Source organism: Cetorhinus maximus, chromosome 16 (assembly GCF_964194155.1).
Source record: "Cetorhinus maximus chromosome 16, sCetMax3.hap1.1, whole genome shotgun sequence".
Lineage (NCBI taxonomy): Eukaryota > Metazoa > Chordata > Chondrichthyes > Lamniformes > Cetorhinidae > Cetorhinus > Cetorhinus maximus.
Window position 1 is genome coordinate 80,667,597 of NC_135894.1, and position 27,066 is coordinate 80,694,662.

Below are 27,066 nucleotides of genomic sequence, written 5' to 3' on the forward strand. Positions count from 1 at the left end.
TTACTTAAGCTTTTCATGCTTCTATGTATTCCATACCTGGTCGAAGTGCATTCAGTGTAGATAGAGTGTTAGCAAAGGCTCCCACAGTTTTTGCTTTTCCTTCTTCATCCTGCTCATCACTGTCTACCTCCATCTCCTCCTCTCCTTTCTCACTTTGGCCATCATCTTGTACAGGTTCCTTCACCAAAGCAGGTTTCTCTACTGTGACATCTGCCAAGAAAGGATAATGCAGCTGCAGAAATTCTCATAATTGAAAACGTGTTTAAGGGAAAGACCATCGGATACTTGTCAATTCACCATGAAATTTGTATTTCTACAAACAGGAAATTAACCAAAACCAAACTGTAACATTTAGCATATTTTGGCATGTTAAACAGGATTTTTACTGCTCACAATATATAACCTAAAATGAGATAATGCTATCAAGTTGCTAGGATGTTGCCAGTCGCAAGTGTCAACTTTATATTTGTTTTAACAAGCTGAACGATTGTTTTCACTGCAACTCCTGGTTAGGATGAATGAGTTCATCGGGGGGTTGCCTCAGTTTTGGTAGTCACTAAATATAAATTTTTAAAGTTTTCAAGTACAATTAGGAAGTAATATTTTCCAGTACTACAACACTGTCATGAAAAACTTAGCTACGTTAATGGGCATAATCTGCAAACAGTGCACAAAGATGTTAATTCAGGTTTGTTTCCTGTTATTACAGATTATTGTTCAAACTTACTTCTATGCACTGCAGAAATGAAATTGGTTGTATACATTAAATTTTCAAAGCAAATATATGCAAAAGCTATATCAGAAACTGGACTATTCTTCACACAAACGGTTGGTGCAGTAGTAATTGCTTGCTAAATTAAATTATTTTGGAACAATAAGCTTTGGGAGTTATGTTAAATAAATGTTTGTTCAGCATCAATGAACAATTCCATAAGTGAACTTGCATCCCTTATTTGGCAAATGTAACGATTAAACAGAAGGTTTGCCACTATATTTTGGTTCACTTGAATATATCATGTGTCATCACGATTTCCACAACTTTGGTAGATGACAAATATACACTTTTCAAATATACAATTCTCAACTATAAGCTGACAAATTTATTTCACATTAAATGGGTAAATGAACAACATTCATTATAAACAACGTATTTACAGTAATTTACAAACTACACTATCTTCATGGAAATTCCAAAACAATAAACATACTTTCACAATACTATCAACATAAAATCCATCTGCAAAACTTGGTCATTCCCTCCATAAATAGTCATACACCATCATGGCCTAACTCTGCCACCATGCTGGCTTCTTTGACCACTGACTAACAAAGTCGGACATTTTCTTCATTCAACATCTTTGAAGATGTACTGAAACAGGGACATTAAGCAACTGTATTGTATTCTTCAATTACATCTGGTAACAGCCGTCAGTTTTCTAAGATGCTTATCCAGACAACCATCCCCTTATACTGGAAAACCACAGTGCTGGTAATGATAGGGAGGGGCAAGATCACATAGGGATTTGAGCACAAGGAAGAGAATCTTAAGTTTGAGATGCTCCTGGAGTGGAAACCAATATAGGCCAGTGAATACAGCAGTGATGGTTGAACAGGGCTTGGTACAAGTTGAGATACAGGCAGCATTTTTTTTCAATGAGCTCAAGCTCATGAAGGGTGGAAGATGGAAGGCGGAAGGCTGGGCAGGAGAATAGTAGAACTGTTACTAGAAACTATGGGTTGGTTGAAAATGCACAAACTTACTTCGCTCAGAAGTCTAATTTTTTTGTTAACTGGCAGACACTGGATTTAAACTCATATCCTAGAGGTAAAATTCTACAATTCAAGGCCAGCAGTAATGAAAGTAGTAAATAGGAAATATAAAATTAATTTGGTGACAGTTACAACCACCACTATTCTTTACATCAGTAATGAAGAAACATTGAACTGTGCACCTCTGCAATGTTAATACTTACTTGAAACCTGAGAGTTCACATCACTTTTCGCCAAAGATTTTTCAAGATCCTCCTTGTACTCTTTCTTGAGTTTATTTACAATCTTTTTACTATAATTTGATTTCTTGACTTTAAAAACCTCTTCTTCTGTAGAAGGGAAAAGAAAAGGTAAATCAGGATACCTAAACAGCAGGCAATGGGGAATTTACAGCCAGGAATTTTTCTGCTATCAGCAAACATTTTATTTGAAAGTTCAACTTACTTTAAAAAAAAGTAATTTTGATCATCTAAGGAACAGAACAAAAAATAAAATTTCAACAAACTCTAATCATTAATCTCTAACACAAACACTTCTCCCTTTCTCCTTCTACTGATGGCCATTGTTTGATCATAAAAGCTACTATTCTGTGATATCTGTTGCCAGTTAAGTATCTATGAGGTCAATCATGCTTACATTATTAACTCACCTTAATGCTCTTCATTTAAATGTTAATTATAATAAAACATTAATTTTTTGGTCAGACTACTACACATTTCACATTGCAAAATCTAGCCACAAATTGAATTAAATTTTGTTTGATAAAAAAGTCAGCAACTATAGCCTGTACTTTTGCAGAGATGGAAAGCTCAAAATGGCATTGGAGCCCCAATTCCAGAAGTCCAGCCCCCGAACCTGGCACCAACCACCCGTGGTTGAGGGAGGCAGCTGCACATGTAAAAGTGCAGCTGCCTTCAAAGAGATGCAATTTTCATTACTGGGATGTCCAAAACACAACTCGTGGGTCTTAGACATTTGAGGAAAAGGTCTAAAGCTGCCAGAGTTATTTGGAGAAGGTAGGGTATCCTTTGGGAGAGGTCCAGGTGTCCCTTTAGGATTGTTAATGACATGAATGTGCTTAAAAAGTGGATAAGCTCAGTGGAACTGTCAAGCTGTCAAGTCATTTAAATCCCCAAGCCCTTTGATTTTTTTGAACAAAACCTGCCTGCTATGGCTGCTTGCAACTTCAAGAGATGTTTGTTGATATAACCCTGAGGGCTTTCATTATAGAATTAGTGCTGCATGACTGATTCCATAGCCTATCATTGTCCTTGTGGGGGGGCATGTAAGTTCACAGTTTGATTGACAGCTCCAAGTGGTTACAAAGTCTTTGTTGTGGAGGTATGAATGCAGATGTTTATTTTCATAAGGAATTTAAATATATTGAATGGGTTTTTAAGAATGAGTGTTTTTTTAAAATAGTGAATAGAACTTTATTTTATCTCATCTCACCATAGCTTCTGAGGTCTGCCCAAAGTGGATGCTAAATGAGTTGGCCTGGAGGGTGTAAGGGCAAAGGGTTGTGGCTGGGGGAGCATGGGTTGGCACTAAGTTGGCATATGGGACTATAAAGGGCCATGGGGGTAAGTAGAGGGACATAACTTGGCATGGAGGGTCTGGGGGACCATGGGGGTGAGTGGGGTGCATCAGTTCGGATGGATGGGCATGAGGGGGTGTGAGGGGTGAGGGCTATTTTTGTTTTTTTGTTTTTATCATGACTGGGACCAAGTCCCAGAGCACTGAGGTGGGCCTTTTGAACAGGCTGCCTCAGCACCCAGCCTGACTCTTGTTAGCACCTGCCATTGCCCCCCACCAAATGAAAATCCAAAGATCCAGGACACTTTCTCCTGAGTAAGGAACTTTCCCAACTCTGCGCTTCAACTCAGGAGTGGTGAAGGAATTTTAGTATTTTAGTAGAATTTTTGTTCAGTAAAAACTAAACAAACTAAGTGATTTTGGCCTTAATCTTTTCTCAATAACTTGAATTTCTGATGTTGACACTAAGGTTTGCAAACACCAAAAATACTTATTGTTCAATCACATCAATACCGTTTTTTTGTAGTTTGAGTACCTTAAGAATGTTTTTACTCCTAAAATTTGTGATGCAGTTGATATCCTAACGAGAACTATTAGTCTGGCAGTTGGAGATAGCAACCACACTTTATGCCTACAATTCCAAGATGATCCCACTTTTATATAAACAGTTCTCAATACTGCTCCTATACTTTCTTCCTTCCCACATATTTGAAGTATTCATCTACAGGTGTGGTCTAAATTCCTTAATTCTTCTTACCTCAAGAAATACTCAAGCCATCAAAATCAATCCCCTTTCCCCTAAAAATGAAACCTTATAGGTTGGTAAACATTAACCATGATGCTACAAGATGCAAAATTAATCTCCAAGAGACTGAGAATTTATCTGATATATTGACTTCTATTTAGCACTTCTTTTTGACTTCTTTTTACTGTGTTGCCAGAAATACTGAAAGGCACCTGTGTGGGATACACTGGGGATTGAATCAGTAAACAACTAGAAGGAAAACTGTTTTAGCTATTGTGGAGCCACAGAGATAAAGGCTTAAACTAGGTCAATAGCAAACTGCAAGGGTTCAACTTGGGTATGCAATGGACTAAATAAACTTAATTTAAAATGGCAGCAAATCATCCACTGAGGGGGAGCAAGGAAGCATGAAAAGTGATCTTACAAGATAGTTTGACGGATAAAGAAAAAATTGTCCTCCTTTGCATCACAAAATTTATGATCTATGTTAATGCTTACAATAGATATCACCAAAGTTCTGTAAAGATGCAAGAGGTGTTCAAGGCCATAATATATCCTGAGTTTTAGTGACTGTGAATCACTTAAGCTGAAATCAGCTTCAAAAACCCCTCATGAGTTACAAATTATTTTGCAGCATGGTGCATGGTACTTGTGTTACCTTCACGATGTTAATATCAAAAGGAACTGCAACACACAAAGCAATGAAAAGGTAGTCCCAATTTTAACGCCTTCAATTGCAATTTTAAGAGCAACGGTCACAATGATCCCTGCCAGTTTAAAGTCAGCCAATTCTCTTTGCAGAGTGCCAGCTAATCTGGCTTTCTTCTTTCACGTGTTAAAGCTATCCTTGGTTTCTGCTTGCCCAACAAAAAGCAGCCTTTAGTTTCAAGTTGTCTTTGCTCTAATCTACTTCTGCATGTCAACATTTTCAGAGCACTATGACAGCACTAAAGTGTGTACAAATACGCAAAATAGTGCAAGCCTCTTTCAAGAATTCAGAAGATGAAATTTTGCAGCAATGGTCATTTTCAGAAAGGCTTGTCTGTCTGTAAGCAAAAGTCTAAAATGTAGATTTACAAGGTTGTATTAAAGTCTTTAAATGTAAAAAAGGCTTGGCGAGTTATTTTCTAAATTCTGGCAACAGGGAACACTAGAAAATGTAAAGGTCGAATTGGAAAGTGTACAGGTTGAACACCAATTTGGAAATGCTTCACAGATTATTGTTGCACATTTCAATGCCTCCAATTTGATCCTCGGCATCACTTCATGCAAGTTACAAAGTTGAAGCCTTTTGTTAAAAAAGCTGGTAAACGTATGCATTTTTGTAGCAAAATTACAAGTTTCAAAGCTCTCTTGCATCCATTTGTATCTGGTGTTCCTGGTTTTCCTCATCTTTGCCAACAACTATACACGGCTGATGAGTCTTGCTGGGTAGCTTAGTACCACAACACAGAACACGTGCGACAGTAAGGAGGGAAGAGAAGATTTGTATACACTTGCACCATTTTATATTGGAACATGATTGCAAAGCTCAGCTGTTGTATGTGTTATGCATAAGCACATTCTTCAGGAGGTAATTGTACTGTGTGTATGAAACATAACAAGCTATATAAAACTTCTTCTCCTGAACATGTGGTTAGAGATCATTGCAGGCAAGTGTGTATTAAAAGACTAGAGCACATGCAAGACATTCATATAGACAGTTTGAGCTTTGGCAGTTTATTGTAGCACTCTACAAACACAGCAATCTTTTATAGCAAAGATGACAATTTTCAAAGCTCTCAATTATTTCTGATTTTTTCCTCGCCTGTGTCAACAACCAGATATGGTTGTTGAATTTTGCCGAGTAGCTTCACATTGCAACACAGAGTGGATGTGGCCAAGACATTTATAAAGCTGATATTAAACACTTGTGGAGGGGGAAGGAAAAATGAAGCTCAAGCATTTTACAAATCCATTTGAACTCTATACTGAATATGCTATAAGTGACTGTTCTAAAGTTTCTAGAGGTTTCTCCTTCTGAGTTTCGCTATTCAAATTAATTTATAACAGGAGTGTATCAATAGGCTACAACTCACTTCAGTGGTTTGAAGGTCATTATAAATAGTAAGAGCAAAACTTATGTGGCTCAGGCAATCAAACTTTGAGAATGTAATTTAGGTAAGGGATACAGCTTTAGAAGGAAAGGCATTTTTTAGCTTTCTCTACCCCAATGGAAATAGGCCCAAGTCTTTCCTAATAACTGCAGTTATACTGGGAAATGTGTATTGTATATTCACTAGTGTCCTTTCTATAATAGGATATCCAAACCTGCACACAATACTAACTGTGGTCTTACCAGTGCTTTTTATAATTTAAATACTTTACTTCTGCACTCTATGCCAATATTGTTACAAATGCTGGACTCAAGATGGCTATGTTTAAAAATGTCTCCTTTGACTTAAGATAAAATTGGGAATTTTGGAAGAACCCCAGCTCAGAGACATGACTATGTAATCTGGTTGCTATGGGGGTGGAACTCAAAAATAAATCTATTGAAATCAAGTGGCAATCTTTACACCTGTATACAGTACCTCACAGAAAGGGGAGAGCTGCTTTTTGGTACACAGAGGCAAGGTAAATTGTGTGATGAGCAACAGCTATTATGGAGAAGCAAGATCATTTAAGAGTTTTTCTGTTCAAAAGGAAAGGGACAGAACTGACAGGACTTTAAGAGATGTAAGGAACAAGGAGTTGCTGAAGTGGGCCTCACTGGTGGAAGTCGGATATGGAAGACTCAAGCTGAGTGGAATGATTTTTGAAGGACACTTGTAGCTTCAAACTAGCACGGCAGGTTGAAGTGAGACTGCCTGAGGGCTGGGAGAAACTATGGACTTGTTCTTGTAATCTTACACATCTGCCAGAAGTGAGAGGGGTTGTAAGAATATTTCAATTACTGCGAAAGTGCCGTTTCTTTAGCTGGGTGTATTAGTTGCCTGTAATGTTTGATCTGTGTTGATTTTAGTTTGTCTGTTACAGCAAAAGATTTAAAACATGAAATCTTCTCCTTTTGGTTATTTCCGTTATCCATAATTTGGGAAATTCATTTCTTTTTACAAGTCCAGCCTCTATGGGGATTGTAACAATATCTATACAACTAAAATACTGCTACCCTTTTGATAACTTTATATATTGTTATTCTCATTTTCTGGAACTATATATTTAACCACTAATCCCTGGTCTCTGTTTATCCACATCATCTGTTGTATTTTAAGTAAGTGCACGTTTTCAACCTTTGACTTTTTCCAAAAATGTATTACCTCACACTAATCTATCCAAATTATTGATTGACCATTCATTGCATTAACTTATCTACATCTTCTTACAGAGATCTGAATGCCAAGCCTCACTTAAGTACCATTAGACAAATTTGAGATTGTAGTTTACATATATAAAGAACAAAAATAAATACAATAAATATATCCCTGCAGTATACCATTTCCAACCATTCGCTACTCCAAGCAACACACATTCGTCCTACAACAAAATAAAACACAAAATGTTGGGAATACACAGGTCAGACAGCATCTGTGGAGAGAAAGAGAGTTAACATTTCAGATCGTGATGACCCTTCAGCAGTACATTACACATTCACCCTAATTGTTTCTTGTCCATTAGCCAACTTTCTGTCCATGAACTATCAGTTGTGATGAAAAGTCATCAATCTGAAACATTAACTCTTTCTCCATAGATGCTGCCTGACCTGAGTACTACCAGCATTTTCTGCTTTTAGTTCAAGGTTTCCGGCATCTACAGTATTCTGCTTTTCTATCCACATTGCTACATTTCTTGTATCATACATTTCAATTTTTCTAACAAGTCTCTCATTAGACAGCTTATCTAGCACCATCTGAAAAGGTGAGGCTATAGTTACTGCACTCCCTTTACCTTTCTGAGCAGTCACTTCAAAAAAAATTACATTGTCAAAGGTGCCATGCCTTTTGCAAATTAGAGCTGGCTGTCTGATTTTAAATGCTTATTAATGTGATCTGAAATATGGAGCCTAAGAGTGTACAACACAAACATTAAACCGCAGTTTGGTTAACTAGTTTATCCATCCTTCCTTTCTTGAACATTCGCAACACGAAATTATATTGATCATCGACCTAAAACATCCACTCTGTTTCTCTCTCTCTCGGCAGATGCTGAGCGTTTCCAGCATTTTCCGTGGTTAACAATTGAATCTTAAGAGGGTTGAAAGATTGTAGACAGAACCCCTTGCTATATCTCCAACTCCAAATGTCCAGGGTGCGTATTTATCTCACATATATGTATATATATATCTTAATGCTCTGTTCCCCGCCACTTCTCACACTGAGTACACGTTACAATCAAATGATTAACAGTTTGTCCAAGAAGAGAGGGAGAGAGAGAGAACCATGAAATTCACCCCACACAATTTCAAGCCCTGTGGAATAAAATGGAATTAAGGCTCTAATTAATAGTCATAAACTGGTTAAGCAGTGACATGCAAGTTTGACAGCAGTCATTAATTATTTTAACTAGTTACAGGAGTTTATCATTTCAATAATTATTACACATTCCCTGAGAAGCCTCCACCTTCCCCCCCCCTGCACATTAATCCGAGCCCCAGGCTTGCGGCCTCCCCTCACTCACCTTCCTCTTCGTCCTGGAAGCTGAGCAGCGCGGCCCTGGGCGCTTCCTTCTCGCGGCCCCGCTTCTTGTCCTTGGGAGCGAGTTTGGCTGCAGCGATGCCGGGTCCGGGTCGGATGAGATTGAGGCCCGAGGCGGCTTTGGGAGGCCCCAGGCCCGGCACTGGTTTGATAGGCCCAAGAGCGGCGGGCAGGGCATTGACAGGCCCCAGACCCGGTAAGCAGACCGCGGGCCTCGACGGCGCCTGCGGGCCCGGCTCGCTGCAGCCCTGAGGAGGAGGCGGCGGCGGCGGCGGCAGCGGAGGCGGCTCAGCGCTTTTCTCGTGGCTGTTGTTGGTGAGCGGGGCCTCGGCCACCAGGCCCGGCTGAACTCCTTCCTGACTTGCCCCGTCTTCCCGCTCCTCTTCCTCGGAGTCGTTCCGCCGCCTGAAATTCCTCCGCGATTTTTTGAACATGATCGCCCGGGGGGTTGGTGGGGGCAGGGGGGGGAGGTGCGCGGGGCTTGTTGTGGATCCAAAGTCGGCGCCTCCGAACCGACAGCAGAACAGAGCAAACAGTGACGGCGACGGCACCCAGAGTGAAGCCAAGTCACCGCCCGCCCGCCACAGCGCCCCCCAGAGTCACCGCCCGCCCGCCAGCCACAGCGCCACCCAGAGCCACCGCCCGCCCGCCACAGCGCCCCCCAGAGTCACTGCCCGCCCGCCACAGCGCCCCCCTCAGAGTCACCGCCCGCCCGCCACAGCGCCCCCCAGAGTCACCGCCCGCCACAGCGCCCCCCAGAGTCACCGCCCGCCCGCCACAGCACCCCCCAGAGTCACTGCCCGCCCGCCACAGCGCCCCCCTCAGAGTCACCGCCCGCCCGCCACAGCGCCCCCCAGAGTCACCGCCCGCCACAGCGCCCCCCAGAGTCACCGCCCGCCCGCCACAGCGCCCCCCAGTCACTGCCCGCCCGCCACAGCGCCCCCCTCAGAGTCACCGCCCGCCCGCCACAGCGCCCCCCAGAGTCACCGCCCGCCACAGCGCCCCCCAGAGTCACCGCCCACCCGCCACAGCGCCCCCCAGAGTCACCACCCACCCGCCACAGCGCCCCCCCCCCCCAGAGTCACGGCCCGCCCGTCACAGCGCCCCCAGAGTCACCGCCCGCCCGCCACAGGGCCCCCAGAGTCATCGCCCACCCATCACAGGGCCCCTAGAGTCATCGCCCACCCATCACAGCGCCCCCAGAGCCATCGCCCACCCATCACAGCGCCCCCAGAGTCATCGCCCACCCATCACAGGGCCCCAGAGTCATCGCCCACCCATCACAGCGCCCCCAGAGCCATCGCCCGCCGACCCGCCACAACGCCCCCAGAGTCACAGCGCCCCCCCCAGTCACCATCCGCCCGTCGCAGCGGCCCCACAGATGCATCGCCTGTCACAGTGCTACACAGATTCACCGCCCACCCATCACAGCAGCCCCCAGAGTCACCGCCTGCACATCACACTGCCCCTTCTAAGTCACCACCCCTCATAGCGCCCCCAGGATCCCCACTCACCCATCACAGCGCTCCCAAGAATCAGATTCCATCACCCCGCCAGAGTAATAGATATTGAGACCATTGCTTTTCTGGATCTATATTGGTGACCTACATTTATGTGTAGAGGGCACAATTTCAAAATTTGCTGAAGAAAAGACATGGAAGTATTGTAAACTTTGGGGAGGTTGGTGATAGACCTGAAGAGGAAGTGGACAGGCTGGCGGAATGGGCAGACACATGACAGTGGAAATTTGAAGCTGAGAAGAATGAAGCTAAATAAAGGCTGAAAATTCTGGAAAAACTCAGCTGATCTGGCAGCACCTATGGGGAGAAAAGCACAGTTAACAGGCGGAATTTTCTCTGTCTGCTGTCATCAGGCGTCACGGCTGGCGTGAGCGGACAATATGGCGGGAACACCAAAAATCAGTTTCACAATGCTGTGAAACCAATTGGCAATCGTCTGTACTGCCCGTCAAAAGTGGGCCATTTCCGCTGCTTGTCGGAACTTCATTTTAATACATCTGCATGTCATTATAAGCCCAGCTTGCTGGAATCATCCCCCCATGCTGGATCATCCGAGCACTCTGACATGTTTCACAATTGAACATAAGCAACGTGCACCTTAATGAGTTGCATTTCACTCGGGACTTCGAGGTTTGTTTGCCTACCTCGCTTCGGGCAGCACTCATGGTCATCAGCGCCAGGCTTCGCAGGCAGCACCACATCACTTTTAAGGGGGCTCAAGGGCAGATCTCTACCTACCAGACCAGCCATAAGGCAGGGGTGGGTTTTTCAATGGCTGTAGGACTAGGGTTTGCTTGGGGAAGGGGGAAAAGTGTCTTCAAGCAAGGGAAGAAGCTGCAGGGCTAGGACATTACTGAGGAAGGGGGATATCCAAGTATGTGTGTGGGGACACATGTTGATCTGTGCAAGTGGCCTCAAGAGGGTGAGGGCTGAGGAGGCAGTCTCCAGAGGAGACGAGGACAGGTGGAGATGTGAGGGTGTGTGCGAGAGAGCGAGTGCTGGTGTCCCTTGAGCTGGCAGAGTGAGATGCCAGTGAATGTGTGCTGGGCTTGTGAGTGTGTGAGTTTAGAGTGATGAGATGGTTGCCTTACCCGGGATGAGATCATTTATCCTCTTTCTGCACTGGATGTCCAATCTCTTCTGCGCAGCGTTGGCACTAACAACCTCTGCCACCGCCTCCCAAGCTGGAGTGGTGACACTGATGGGCCTCCTATGGCCAGAGCAGGGGTAGTGGACATCGCGTTGGGCTCCAGCAGTGTTGCGAAGGCTTCCCAGGGATGTGCCAATGAATCAGGAGGCTGCAGTCTTCTTGCCTTTCGGGGCCATGTCCTCTGTGCAGCAGCCCTGGGCTGGAAGCACTGAGAGGTGTGTGCGCGGCTGCACTTTACATATGGCTTCTGGCATAAGGGAGCGGCCAGGTGATGGCGTGGTGGGCAAATCAGAGGCCGCCCGCCAGCGAAATAGTGTGTTTCCCAGGAATGCATGATTAATGAGGCGGGATTGGGATGATACGCCGTGAAAAGCTGCCACTGCGGCTGGTGGGTAAAACATTCTTTGTCCCACCCACTACAGCACTTGGTGCAAATCTGGGCCAATTCCACCAAACGTTTTGGGTCCAATATGACTTTTCTTCAGAAGTTGGAAGTGTTACATTTTGGGAGGATCAACAGGGGGAGACAATATAAAATAAAGTGGTGTAGGACCGAGGGACCAGGGGACGTATATGCACAAATCATTGAAGATGGGAGGAGAGATTGAGAAATAAGTTACTAAGGCATAAAGGGATCCAGGGTTTTATAATTAGAGGGATAGAGTTCAAAAACAAGGAAGTTGTTATGTTGAACCTTTCTAAAACACTGGTTTGGAGTATTGTGTCCAGTTCTGAGCATGTCACTTTTGGAAGAACGTGAAGGCAGTGCAAAAAGTGCAGCAGAGATTTACGAGAATGGTTTCAGAGATGAGGGATTTCAGTTATGTGGATAGATCAGGGAACTTGAGAATCAGCCTCCGATTCACCCGCCATAGCATCACCTGGCTGCTTCCTCATGCAAGGTACTATATGTAAAATGCAGCCGTGCGCACACCTCTCAGTGCTTCCAGCCCAGGACTGCTGCACAGAAGGCATGGCCCCGAAAGGCAAGAAGACTGCCACTCCCATGACGCATCCCTCGGACGCCTTCTGGACATGGTTGGAGCCCGCCGTGATGTCCTCCACCCCCAATCTGGCCGCAGGAGGCCCGTCAGTGTCTCCACTCAGCTTGGGAGGTGGTGGCAGAGGTGGTCAGTGCCAACGCTGCACGGGGAAGAGAAGGTTAAAAGAAGATTTAATAGGCATGTTCAAAATCATGAGGATCTGTACAGAGTAGATAGAGAGAAACTGTTCCCATTGGAAGAAGGGTCGAGAACCATAGGACACTGATTTAAGCTGCTTGGCAAAATAACCAGAGGTGACATGAGAAAAAAGCTTCACCTCATGCAGCGATTTGTTAGGAACTAGAATGCACTGCCTGAGAGTGTGGCAGAGGTGGATTCACGTGGTTTTCAAAGGGTATTAGTTAATTATCTCAAGAGAAAAGATTTGCATGGCTATGGGGATAAGGCAGACGAATGGGACAAACTAAGTTGCTCTTGCAGACAGCCAGTACAGGCATAAGGGTTTGAATGGCCTCCTTCTGTGCTGTAACTATTATATGATTCCATAAAGTTGATTTATACTTTAGAAAGGTAGAAAGGTATGGAAATTGAGCGCTGCTGTCACTTTCACGGCCATTGACAGTGGATGCCCTCCATGTCCCTGTGGCACCAAATTCTGCAGTAGCTGGCAGATGTGACTGACCAGTTCCCTCGACATGTGCAGTCTTTGGCAACACTGGTTCTCAGTCATCTGCAGGATGAAAGGCGGCATCTGTAGACCCTGGGTGTCACTAGGCGCTGACCAGCGAGGGCTCACTGTGGCTCTTGGGTGGCGTGTGCGGGAGCCCCAGCTGCCCCTTCTTCCTGAGGTTGCTGCTCCTGCCTCCGCACAGCCAGGAGCCTCAGTCACTCTCTCCTCCGTCTTCTTCCTGCTCTGTAGGTCATCAGGCATAGAGCTAATTCACCAGGCTCCATGATCCTGATGTACTCCTCCTGCAGGATGAAAGAGAGAGACGCGTGGTTAGTATGGGTGTCCTAAGAACCTGTCCTGGTTCAGTGTGAAGGCCCCATAACGCTTCCCGGAGTGCGCTGGCCACCACTTGGATGGCCAGAGAGTAGTGCGCTGCAAGGTTGCCCGAAACCCCACCACCTCCGCCTCACTCCACCTGACTGATTGGCACAGCTCTGCCCACTGGGGACTGCATGCTGTGCTCTCAGCTCAGACGCAGGCATTCTCCTAGCCCGCACTGCAAGCCTGCCCTGTCAGCTTGAACCATGGGGAAAACTGACCCAAACCAGGATGCTGACATTGCAAGAGGCTGTGAGCACCTCCAGCAATGACTGCTCCATAGCCAGCTTCAGTGTGCAGTCGTCCAACTGTTCTGCAGTCCACTAAAATGCTCATGACTTTGCCGGTGGATGGGGGGGGAGGGGTGGTGGGGGGGGTGGGGGGGTGGTGTTGGTGGTGAAAAGCTCTGGAGCACTTGGTGGCATTTTGATGTCTCTGCGTTGCTTGAGTGGACAGATAAGTTAAGAGCCTGCCCCCAATCATATCATTGTAACTGCGCCTGAACTGTCTCAGTTGTGGAAGAGTGGTCACTTTATACAGGTTTCCCTAATGTGTGGCCACTTCCGTCGCCCACCATGAATGCTTGTGCACTATATTCAATGGCTGGGCTGCCCTGTCCCCCCCCACCCACCACAGGTCACCTCAATGGCTGGGCTGCCCTTAACCCTGACCCCGCAATGTCCCTCAAGCTTGAAGTCCAACAGGCGACCCTGGCGAGCGCTGCACAAGGTTACTGTGTACTCACTTCCGAATTCCCCTCAAAGTGCAGCCCGCCAAGTACACGCATTTTCTGTGCTATGGTGAAGCACGTTGGCATGCTTTCCCGCCAACGTGCTCGGACGATCCAGCAAGGGTGCAGGGGAGACGATCCCGGCAGGCTGGCCTGATGATGATATGCTGATGTATTACAATGATGTACCCGACACCTGACGGCGGGGAACCCCGCCCACCATCGGCAGGCTGAGCAGACAATTGCGAACTGGTTTCACACCGTCGTGAAACCGATCGCGCCATATTGTCCGCTCACGCCACTGACCACGCCCGACGCCAGCGGGCACGTAAAACTCCACCCGTTAACTTGTGCGTCGATATAATAATTTGCCTGGGAAATCTTTCTAATCCTCAGATCATCATTTTCTTAATTTTTCATAGTATTGGTCATTAATGAATAGCCATCAGGCTGGAGAAATAACATTGAGTTCACAGTGCCCGCCATTATTAGCCCTTAAAAAAAAGCAATTTGTGATGAAGACGGAAAAGATCACGAGTTCTGATTCCCCACAAATTGCTGGATGGTTTTTGCCACTCTGCTTGACTGACAGCTCTGGCTTCCTGATTTCACAATGTTTATTCACACGAGTTTAAGAGGTTTCAAGGGCTTGCAGTTTCTGTTATTGATGCTTTAGCGTGTCTGAATGATTGATACTTTTATTGCCCTGTAGGGAAATAACTTTTTTTAACATAGTGGTTAGTAATGAATTAATGACTATTTAAAGCTTTTTTTTTAAACACATCCTATCATCACTATAGGCTTCATTGGTTCTATACAGTGTATGGGGTGGGCCAATGGGTATGGAAGTGCTATAACGTGGCACAGGGGGTATGGGGCAATAGTGATTGTTTGGGCATAGGGGCCTTAAGGGGCCCTAGGGAATGGGTGGAGGGGCAGAATTTAACGTGGAGCATGAGGGATAATTGAGGTTGTTTAGGGGGCATGCTTTGGCATGGGGGCATGAGGCAACATGGATGGGGCATGGGGAATGTGTGGAGCTGAGGGAGTGTGAGGGGTGAGGGCCTTTCTGTTTTTACTTTAATTGGGATGAAGGCCTTTTAAACAGCCTGCCTCCACACCTGGCAGCTCCTGTGGCTGCCTCCAACCCTTTGCCGGGGTTGGCTGGCCTGTCTCCAGCTCGCACCCACCACCCCTGGCAATGAAAATCCCGCCTTTGCAGGCACTTTCTCCCGAGGTGGGCGGGCCAAGCTGGGGATCTTCCCACCTCCCACTACCTGCCTCCGTGATGAAAATCCAAGCCCATGGGCTGAATTTTGCCGTCGGTGAGCAAGGGGCGGGGCCTGCTCGCCGATGCGTAAAATGACACCGGGGGGAACCCCCAACATCATCCCGCCCCCATTTAAATTTTCAGGAAGGCGGGGGCGCAGCTAAATCAGCTGCGGGCCCGCCAACCTGTCACTGGCCAATTGAGGCCATTAACAGGATCATTAAAACAATTAAAGGACCTGCCCGTCCAACCTTAAGGCTGGCGGGCAGACCAGGAGCCCCGGTGGGCAATAGAAAAAACATGAAACCCCATTCGCCGGCGGGCTGAGGTTTCATGTAGGGTTTTAAAAAGTTTAATAAACTTATTATGGAAATTATGAACACGTCCCATCACATTGTCACATGAGGGGGACATGTTAGGGAATTTTTTTTTAATAGTTTTCACATTTTTAGAACTGTCAGCGATCTCCCTGAGGCAGCACTTAGCCTCAGGGAGATGTGCGCTCTTTCGTGCGCATACGCAAAAGAGCGCACTCTCGCTTTTGAGCAATTCCTCCCCCCTCCCGCACAGGGAGAGCATAGCGCTTCCCGCCGGACGTCACGCTGGGCGGGCCTTAATTGGCCCACCCACGCAAAATGGCAGCAGGACCCGTTTCTCCGGCAGGGATCGGCTCCCCACCCACCGGCAATTGGGTCAGGCCCACCCGCCCGCCTGGCAGGCAGAAAATCCAAGCCCAAATCTTCACCTCTCTCATTTACCTCATTTCCTCCTTTGCCTTTGGCTCTCAGATGCCCCATGGAGATCAACATGCTTTTACCAACTCACATTTCCATCAATTCGTAGTTCAAAAATAAAATGACCTTAAGGATGAGGTAAAAAAAAATCCAATTTATGACGGTAACCATGAGATGTGGCAGTCCAGCAATTTTTGGGCCATTGTTTATTTTTTTCGTGCTATCTCAATTTTAAGTGGAATCAGTTGAACGCAGAATAAGAATATCTCATCCACTCACGTGAAAGCACAAAGATGTACAGGATATAAAAATAGTAAACCTAGTTGAAAAGTTTGTGGAAACGTGAATTAATCTGTTATTTTGTTCTGTGCTGGGCCCTGGCACCTTGGATGTGTTTCTGACATTGACTGCGGCACTCCTGACTTGCCGCTCTGATCAGTTCTCCAGCAAACGTTGGTGTAAACTTGCCACAGGAGTTGCTGGATCCCGCAATCATCTAATTCAAGACGTCTGGCGTCAACGCCATTGTTCCAGGAAATACCAGGCTATTGTCAATTTCCTGTTTTTATCCTGTTTTTAGTTCCTCCGCCTGCCCTTTTATTCTGATTCGACTAACAAGCTATTTTAGGTTTTACCTTTCAGTGCAGGAGCTGAACTCTCTGCAAAAACTTGTTCTGCCTTTTGTCCCTGGAGCCACTCTTTTTTCCAGGTTTTTATTTTGAACAGCTTCAGCAGGCGTTTGTAACATCAACTCAATACTTTAATGTGTGACTGACCCCACGGGGCTGGGTGGGGGGAGGGGGTGGTTAATTTCAACTCCCACAGGATGAGTGAGAGGAGAGGCTCTGGGGAGGGTGGGGGGGACGGTGGGAATTAAAAATTTTTTAAAAATCAGAAATCTGACCGCAACTCCCCTCCAACATGCCCTCTTCTGGTTTTAATGGAGGTGGTTTGGGGGATTGGATAACTGTCCTGCTTTCCAAAGGTGGGGCCTGAATTTAAATTTTGCAGTGAGGTTGCATGCCTCTGATTTTACTTCTAATTAAATTTTAAGCTGACTGGCCGGATTACCAAGGCCCCGGGAAACCTGACAGCTGAAGGGCTGTGAGGACAAATAGATGGGACAGGCAGGTGACTTTCCAGCACTGCTTGTGGAGCCAGGAGGAACTGAATTGCTTCTCCCTGACTCGCAAAGCTTAGCCTTTAAACCAGCCTGCGATCAGACCTCAACAATTGGCTGAAACCTCCCCCACCGCCCCACCCCACCCCACCCCCATACAGCCCATGATTTAACAACCCACCCCTCATCTGATATCGTCCTCCCAAAATCAGAGTCAAGTGATCAGTCAACTACCATCACTATGATTGGGACCCCCTCCTCATGATTGGGACCCACCCTGATTGGGACCCTCTCCTGACGATTGGGACCCACCCTCCCTCCCTCCCCCAATTGGAACCCCCCCACACCGCACCTTTGCACTGCGATCAACATTCTGATGTCTGCTCCCCTCCTGATGCTTGACCCCAATGTCCAGCTCGCACCTAACATCTGACGATCTCCCAATATCCCAATATCTGCCTACCCACTTCCCCGCACCACAGTTATTATCAGGGCCAGTGTATATAAGGCCTGCATACTTGAAATGAAACAAAATGTTATCTTTCAAGTCCAAACAAAATCAAGTCCAATTTTGCTGCAATTAATGTTCAGCTTCATGCCAATGGCTGTAAAAGATACAACTTACTGAAAAACAATTTGAATTTGTAGAGCTTTATCAACATAAGCTGTGTCCCAAGCTACTTCACAGATGGGCATTAGAACGAATACTGAAGCAGGACGATAAAGAGAGGCTAAAGAAATGATTTTTGAGGAGGGCCTTAAAAGCGGATCAGGGTGGAGAGAGTTTCAGAGAACAGGACCAGTGCAGCTGATGGTTTAAGTACCAATGATGGGACGAAGAGAGTGGGAGGGTGTATTGGGGGCTGGAATCAGAGGAACGTTGCATTTAGGAGAGATGGGAGAGCTTTTAGAAGTCCGGCTGGGCAGCCGCATCCTTGCCTTTAAGTCCCTCACGACCCAGAGGGAGATTTTAAATACGTTGAAGAACAGGGAGTCAGTTAAGATGGGGTGATGGACGAATATGGGACTTAGTGCGGGGCACAATTTGGAGGCTGGGCTTGTGGAGGCACGTTGGAACACTGGGCTCTGACCGAAATTATTCAAACGAGGTTGGCCAGGCTTAATAGCAGGATATACATTTAACATGCAAAGGCAAATCCATTGAGTTTACTCTAGTTTCAGTTGAAGCTGAAATTCCTGGCTATATATAAAGCACCGCTAATTTGTGTAGTACATGCTATTATTGTGCAATGCTATATATGACTCACACCCAGAGTGGTATTATTGTATATGTAGCAGATACCTAGAACTAAATTATCCTTTGTACTTTGTGTTCAGTAGATGAATAGCCAAAGGCTGTAGACTGTGGGAAATGCATTGCACTTGATGGAACTTTCCTTTCCCAAACTGTCCACCTGGTGGCAGTGGAGCTCTATCAGAAAGTGCCTTATTTTCTGGTTTTCTGCCCTTTTCCCTTTTCTCAATTTGTCTTTATCTCACTTTGGCACATGCAATTTTCAGCAAGCATTGTTCCCCCTCTCTGGCCCAGCAACACTGAGGACAAATGCAGAACGCCTCTGCCAGTCTTCACTGAGATCTGTCTAACCTGCTGTCCAAGCTTTAGATACACCAAATTGTACATTAAAGAAAGCATTTAGAAGGCAGTGCACCAAGAGATGGTTCTGTCTGAGCATAAATCTGATCACACTGAGACCAATTTGGGAGGATTTGTGTGAAATTGCACTTTTTGGTTAAAATGTTTTACAATAAGATACCATATATTTCTGTTGTACTAGCCTATAAGTGAGGTAAAAGAAGAAATGACAGTGCACTGAAGTGACTGAACCAAATGGAGTAGACTAAGCTATGAGACAGGCACTCAACTGAGTGGTTCTGAAAATGACTTAAAAATTGATAAGTTTACTAACTTCTGGAAAACTCCAAAAGTGAATTGCTGCTTTAACTGCAGTCATACTCTGCCACTGGCCCAAGAGCTGTGTTCTGCTGGCGTATGGTAAGCAGTGAAAGAGTAATAAGGTCGTGTGAGGGCTTGGCACGAGGCAGTAATAAATGTTTAGCAGGTGGTCAAGCAGTACTTTGTGATAAGTATATTCAGCCATGCACCTTGTAAATGGTACTCTTGGATATCTTTGCCTTGGAAGTTTCCTTGAGATACGCCATCTTTTTCCAGGTGCTATGGATATTCTACACAGCGACGACCCTGGATGTTATTCCCAGAAAAGCATGTTGCACTGTTGTCTTCTCAGGATGCTGCACTGGAGTGTCATATCACCCGATGGTGCAGGGGCCACCCTCACCCAGTGATGTAGTGGCTATTTTAAATGCGGAGATACCTGTATATTTTGTAGATTTATCTTTAGGAGATCCAGCAATATGCCTTCCTCCCAAAAGAATTAAAACCTTATTTTGGTAGATTTTCCAGCATTTTGGACTAGGTTGTTTATCTACACATAATTATTTTATGTGTGTACATAAGAACTTGAGGAAAAAGGGGAAGAATTGTTCAGACAGCACCTCAAACCTGCTCCACCGTTCAATAAGGTCAAGCCCAGCATTTTCTGTTCGGCTTGTGGGGGCGGGGCCCATGTGCTGACACGTAAAATGACGCGCGGTGACATCGAGCGTGTGTCCCGTCATCACCGTGCATCATTCCAATCTTTCGTTTAGTGGGCCCGCACCGGAGTCGGTTGCGCGCCCGCTGAACTGTCAAAGGCCTGTTAAAGCCATTAACACAGCAATTGAACTAATTGACAGGGCTGCCCGATCAACCTTAAGGTTGGCGGGGGGCAGGCGAAGAGCCCAGGCGGCCTTCGCATTTTTCATGAAACCTCATCCATGGGCGGGATGAGGTTTCATGAAGGGTTTATTAAATTAATAAATATTTATTAAACATTTGACAAACATGTCCCAGTTCACGTGACGCTGTCACATGAGGGGAATGTGTAAATGATTTTTAACTTTTTTTATTTTGAAGTGTCAAATTCAACTTAATCTCCCTGAGGCATCTTTGTGCCTCAGGGAGATTTCGGCACCCTTTTGCGTGCACAGGTAGCGCTGAGCGTTACCAGGCGTGTGTCACGCTGGGCAGGCCTTAATTGGCCCGCCCACGTAAAATGGCGGCACGCAGCTGATCGCGGGTGGCCGATGGCGGGGTGAGGTGGGGGGGGTTGAAATTCTCCCCCATGTGTTGATGGGGTTAGATGAGTGGGGGTTGAAGGAGGTTGATTGGGACTGTAAACACCAACATGAACCTATTGTGCTTTGTAGTTACTTTGTAAGGGCTGGTCTTCTATCTTATTTCCACTTTCCCGTCCTATCCCTATATCTTGATTCCCTTAGTGTCCAATAATCTACTGATCTCAGACTTGAATATACTAAATAACTAAACATTCCAACTCTCTGGGGTGGAGAATTCCAAAGATGCGCAGCCCCCTGAGTGAAGAAATCACACCTAATCTCAGTCTTGCATGCCTGACCCTTATGAGACTATGATCTGTAGCTCTAGACACTCCAGCCAGGGGAAACAGCCTGTCAGCATTTACCCTGTCAAGCCCTCATAAGAATTTTACAGAACTTCATCATGTGCAAAACCTACACATGTTTACATTAAATATTAACATCTAATATTAATTAAAATGAATTAATATTAATTATAGACAAAACATGCGAGCTTATCCAATGACTAACTACAGCGTACAAAACAAAAAGCCTGCACAGCTAGTCACCCATCACCGCCAGCCACCTGTGGGAGGGAGGGAGGATGTAGATGCTCAGTCATTGAACATATTTAAGCCCGAGATCGATAGAGTTTTGGATACTAAGGTAATTAAGGGGTGTGGGGATAGTGTGAAATGATGGAATTCAGCCATTATCATATTGAATAGTGGAACAGATTTGAAGACAAAATGGCCTAATCCTGCTTCTATTTCTTCTGCTGTTATGCCAAGGTAGAATGTAATTTCATATCGTTTACCTTGATTCTGATGAGATGTTAAACTGAGGGCTCCCGTTTACCCTCTCAGGTAGATGTAAAAGATCCCATGGCACTACTTCAAAGAGGAGCATGGGAGCTCCCCCCAGTGTCCTGGCTAATATTTATCCCTCAGCCAACATCACTGAAACAGATTGTTCATTATCACATTGCTGTTTGTGGAAACTTGCTGTGTGCAAATTGGCTGTCATATTTCCTTAATTACAACGGTAATTACACTTCGCAAGTACCTTTGTTGGCTGTAAAGGATGTCCTGAGGTGGTGAAACTTGCTAAATAACTGTGGGTTCTTTCTTTTGTTCTTTTATATATCTGGGGGTGATTTCAGTGCCCTAGATGGAAATGGGGGCAGTAACATGATGGGTGTTGCAGCAGAGCACTTAATGCCCCATTCCCACTGCTCCTCCAGACTCCAGCATTTTGGCCAGTGTCTTGAAGTGAGTGACACAGATGTCTACTGCAAATGACCGGGCACCTTATTAACCCCTGCAAATCTGAATCTTTGTCTGTGAACTGAATCCTGATGTGATATTGAAGTACTGGGTGGGTAGTGCAATGTTCTGCGTATGCTCCAGCCAGTGATGCATGGCAGAGGTAGGCATAACCAGTGGTCCTTAATAGTTGGAGGTTGTTCCATAAATCTCACAGGTAAATATTAATTTTTTTGCGGGGGGCGGGGGGGTGCGGTTACCGAGGAGGAACAGTAACAACCCAGGTTTTTTATCCCCTCTGATCAGCAAGTTGCCGATCAGCACTCATTTAGTATTTGTAGCTCATCTATTATATTTAAGTGAGGCCTAAAATGATAATACTTCAGGCTTTTGATCACTTCCATCAGGCAAACTGCAGGCTCATTATACCCACCTCCTGCCCAGTGGAAGCAGCCATGTGAAATATTACTCCATTGTCTCAAAACTGAAAATCAACGTACCTGCTGCATCGTCAACATCGTCATCAGCGACGGTCCCTCAGAATCGAGGATGATGTCCGCCAGGCTTGGTGAGATTTCAGGTGACCGAGGAGCCCAATTCTGGATCCACGTGTTCTTCCACAGTGGGGGGCATGTTGTTGTCCAGGGGAGTGGAAATCGCAGCCCCGGATTGGATTCCCTCTCCTTCCTCTGCCGCCGCCATTCCACCTCGCTGTCGATTCGCTGAGCCTCGAAGTGGCTGGCGCCTCGATGGACCAGGTGGTGCCATGCCAAGCAATCGGCAGCATTCTCCTCCCAGTCAGTGGTGTTAATGCCTCCGTGCTTTAGGGCGACCTTGAGTGTATCCTCACACCTTTTCCTTTGGCTGCCCTTTGAGCGTTGGCCAATGGAGAGCACCTGCCGAGGGAGGCGGTTTGAGGGGCTCTGGATGCAATAGCCTGTCCATCGGAGTTGGTTCCGCAGGAGCAGGGCTTCAATGCTGATAGACGCAGCTTCATGGAGGACACTCGCGCTAGTCTGGTGGTCATCCCATTTGATCCCCAGGATTCGACGCAAGAGCCGCTGCTGGAAGCTCTCAAGGATCATAATGTGGCGACAGTAGACAGTTCATGTTTTGCTGCAGTAGAGAAGGGTGGTCAACACATGGTCTTGTAAACCAAAACCTTTGTTGACTTCCAAAGGTCCCTGTTGCCAAAGACACGTTGGTGCAGCTTGAAGAAGACAGCGCTGGCACAGTTAACCCGGTATTGGACTTCCTCATTGATGGTAGTCCCTTGGGAGAGGTGGCTGCCGAGATAAGGGAAATGCTGCACATACTTCAGAGCTGCCCCATCTATGTGGATGGAGCAGGCGATGGTCACCTGGCCCAGGGAAGGTTGGTGAAGGACCTTCGTCTTGGCGATGTTTAAGGACAGGCCTATCACATAGTTCATCCTGGAAACACAATTGTTGAATATTAGCCTAAATTGACCTTACTAACATTTATGGGGGAGTTTTAACTACCAGGTGGAAAGTCAACAGGCGGGAGCCACCCACCCAAGAGGGAGGACAGGTCAATTTTAACATCCTACTGGCTAGATTCCCACCTGAAATGAGTATCCACAGGCTCCATCCATTGGGTTGGGTTGGGGTCTTAAAATGGGTGGTGCAGGTGCCCTGCTTTAGATTACATAGGAACATAAGAAATAGGAGTGGGAGTAGACCATAAAGCCCATTGAGCCTGGCTGCCATTCAGTACAATTATGGCTGGTCATATGTCTTAACTCTGGTTTCCTGCCCACTCCCCATATTCCTTGATCCCTTGAGAGGCCAACGCTTTGACTATCTCAGTTTTAAATAGAGTCAATTATGGAGCATCTACAACCCTCTGGATAGAGAATTCCAAAGATTCACAAACAATTTGAGTGAAAAAGTTTCTCCTCATCTCAGTCCTAAATGGTTATCCCCCTTACCCTGAGACTGTGCTGCCATGTCCTAGATACCACCCCCCTCAGCCAGGGGAAACAACCTCTACCTTATTAGGTCCCTTCAGAATTTTGTAGGTTTCAATGAGATTAGCTCTCATTCTTCTAAACTCCAGAGAATATGGACAAAATTTACTCAGATTTTCACCATAGGACAACCCTCCCATTCCAGGGATTAATCTAATGAACTTTCACTGCACTGTCTTCAATGCAAGTATGGTACTCAAGGTACAGTTCCACCAAAACCCTGTACAGTTGTAGCAAGGCTTCTTTAATCCTGTACTTCAATCCCCTCACAATAAAGGCCAACATATACCATTTGTTTTCCTAATTGCTTGCTGTACCTGCATTCTAACTTTCTGTGTCCCTTGTACGAGTACACTGAATAATGACTATTGGGCGGCTATCATGCCAGCAGTCAAGTATGTTGTGAAGAGGAGAATTTGAGAGGCTCTTGCAGATGGTAAGTAGGCAAGGGAGCCCATGGAGTGGTTGGGGGGGGGGGGGGGGGGGGGTGCAGCAGCCAAGCTTCCTTATGGGGCTCAGAGGAACATGCAAAGTGAAGCTTTGCTCTTACCCTACAGGCCACCAGTGGATATCCAGCATGTTTAATGGAGAAGCACGTCAAGTCAGGCACTCCACTCAGTGGACAGTTAAAATAGCATAGGGCTCCTATGCAAATAATAGCGTCCCATTTTACAAACGTTTACGAGGCTCCCATCAGCTAAGAAAACAGTGACTAAAATGGCTGCCTTGGGACATAAAAATAATATTAACTCCCGATCCACCAGATGGAAGGAGTTATAATTCCCCCGTTAAACATGGAACCTTGTCATTTCAAACAGGCGCAAAAATAGCATCCTGGAATGACCTGGGAGTCTACTGACTGTAATTTACAAAATTGGGTCCTTGGGGACCTATCACTGCTGGTTTCAAATTACTGCCCATATGATTCCAAATCTAGTATATATTTGGAGGGGGGTGGGGGGGAGGGGGTGGGTCATTGGAAAAAAAGTGTTGAATTAAGAGGGAAGTGCAATAATCACAAGCAGTCAGGTAAATTAATTCCCTCATGTCCGACTTGAAATCAAAGTAACAGGTGTGGTTTTATTATTCCAGGTCCCATCGCTTCTGTAGAGTACTCAGTAATGATCCTAATAGGTTAACCTTCAAATGCTTGTCTTGGCAGCAGTTATAATCAATTTTGGTCTACAAAAATCTTGACTTGTCCAGCAGAATGAGTAAATTACGGAGCTGTTATGATCAATTGGTGAGCAACACAAATGAGCAGTAGTCTATAAGTACGAGGTCCATGCCTTTTGAAGTTGTTTACCTCATTTTATTTCATCTATTACTGTTTTAAAAATGACTAAGCTTCTCTGAGATAACTCATAAAAATAGTCAATAAATTAGAAAGAATGTTTATACTATTCCTTTGATAAAAACACAGTCAAATGCTGTGGGAAAAATCAAACTTCTCCCATATAACCTTTTGAAAATACTCAACCAAAAAATTATTACCTTTGTACAAAGCAGGGGTGGATTTACATACTTACACACCGTGCCATGGCTCAGGGCCCTCAAATGACAGGGGGGCCCCCCAAAGTGAATAAGTTTCAAAACGTTCAAACTGGGTGCGCGAACTGATGCGGCATTTACAAAGTTAAAAAGGGAAGCGCAGAGTAAATGAGTTAATTTTGGGACCGAGTCTCATGCGTGACGGGAATGACAGACATCCAGGGTGGTCTCGACAACATCTCTGCCTCCAATCAGCTACAAAAATGTACCTGAAGAAAACGTCTTTCAGACGTTGAGTTAGCGAATCCTAACCATCATGCCAGTTGGGTGACATCTACTCTGATCCACGCTGGTAATCCTGGATAGACTCTTTTTGAGAAACAAAAACTCAGTAAATTAAACTAAAAAATCAATAAATTAGAGGGGGTGACAGCCTCTGGTGGGCCACTGTAACTAAAACAAGAATGTGAAAGGAAACTTACAAAATTAAATCAAAATGTCATTTTTGGGGGTGATGTTGCACCCCAGCCCCTATGGTTTCACCGATTGCAGAAGGTCTCTAGTGCATCGGTGGAACTGCACGCTCCCTCTCCAGGGATACCTGGCCGCGAACATAGCAGCATAGAGGGGCAGTCAGGCCAGACGACCCCCTCGCGGTAATCCTATATACTTGGACTTTTGGTGAGGACTGGATTAAATGTGATTTTAATAATAGCAAGCTCACACTTGAAGGATGGCTATTTGAGTGAAGTACAAGTAAATTTCAGAGTTAGCTAAATATAGCTATCTAGATGATTAAATAGTTATTGCAGAGTATTGCAGTATGTCATTCAGTACATGACAGCAATATGTCGAGCAAGTTAATTGTTTTGGCTTTTTGGTGTAAATCTTCTCCCATAGGATTGGATTAGATCATGACATTGTAGCTGTGCGTGACACGTTGGAGGGGCTGGATCTAGGGGAAGATTAGCTTTTTCCCATTCCATAGTTTCTTACATTCACATGAATTATGTTGCTTTTAGCTGCAGACTCATACTTACACTGAAAAACCATTGGAGGAGCATTAGTTTAGTCACCCCACAACCGGGAACAGTAGGTAATTGAAGCTGTAAGGTGACTAAAAACACTTTTGGTTGTCAAGTGGGGTAAAATGAAGGGTGTGTTATAATGTATTTATCACTACCTTAATTTATTACTTTCTTTCCTTTTCTCTTGATCTCTTCACATTGTACATCATTCCCAGAAGGATGAATAGGCATGCAATCCACTCCTTGGTTTCTGCCAATGATGCTGTGTGAACTGGCCGCAAGGGTGAACTTGAAGGTCGACCACAACAGCGCAAGTGAATCTGGAATTCATTCTGTGATGAAGCACAGAAGCACCATGCCATTATGCAACCCAAGAAAGGTATATGCTAGTGGAATGCACATCTAACTATGTACCAGAAAAAGGGTCAGCAACAAATAGCAGAAAAGAATTGTTGAATTTTAAAAATGCCAACATTTTCACACAAAATTGGATGCAATCACAGAATGCGTTCCCCAATACATTTGGATAATTTGGACATCCTGCCTGATGAAATCAGGATTTAACTTAGTTAGTTATTGTAAACTAGTGTTCTGTAAGGGTATGAGAGTCCCTTGTGGAGTCTCACTTAGGTTCGGAGCCGTACACTGGATGAACAGGAATGAGTAACTCAATACCAAGCAATGAATGCAAACAACAATCTTTATTAGACAACGATTAAACAATTATAGTGATTAAAAGAAAATGAAAGAAAGATAACTTTATCAAAAAGAAAGGAAGAAAAAACACTAAATATATTAAACGAAAGGAAGAAAGA

General features: G+C 45.3%; 1 protein-coding gene across 2 annotated transcripts in view; it reads right to left on the reverse strand.

Annotated features, from left to right (window-relative positions):
* Positions 1-9,310, reverse strand: part of paxbp1 (PAX3 and PAX7 binding protein 1) — a 55,769-nt gene extending 46,459 nt beyond the window's left edge. For both annotated transcript variants that reach the window (XM_078560181.1, XM_078560180.1), the window contains exons 1-3: positions 8,708-9,310; positions 1,974-2,099; positions 37-210 (exon numbers count right to left, since the gene is read on the reverse strand). In XM_078560181.1, coding sequence (XP_078416307.1) covers positions 37-210; positions 1,974-2,099; positions 8,708-9,158 — 751 coding nt within the window. In that variant the 5' untranslated portion in view covers positions 9,159-9,310. The remainder of the gene's footprint in view (positions 1-36; positions 211-1,973; positions 2,100-8,707) is intronic.
* Positions 9,311-27,066: the final 17,756 nt, after the last annotated feature.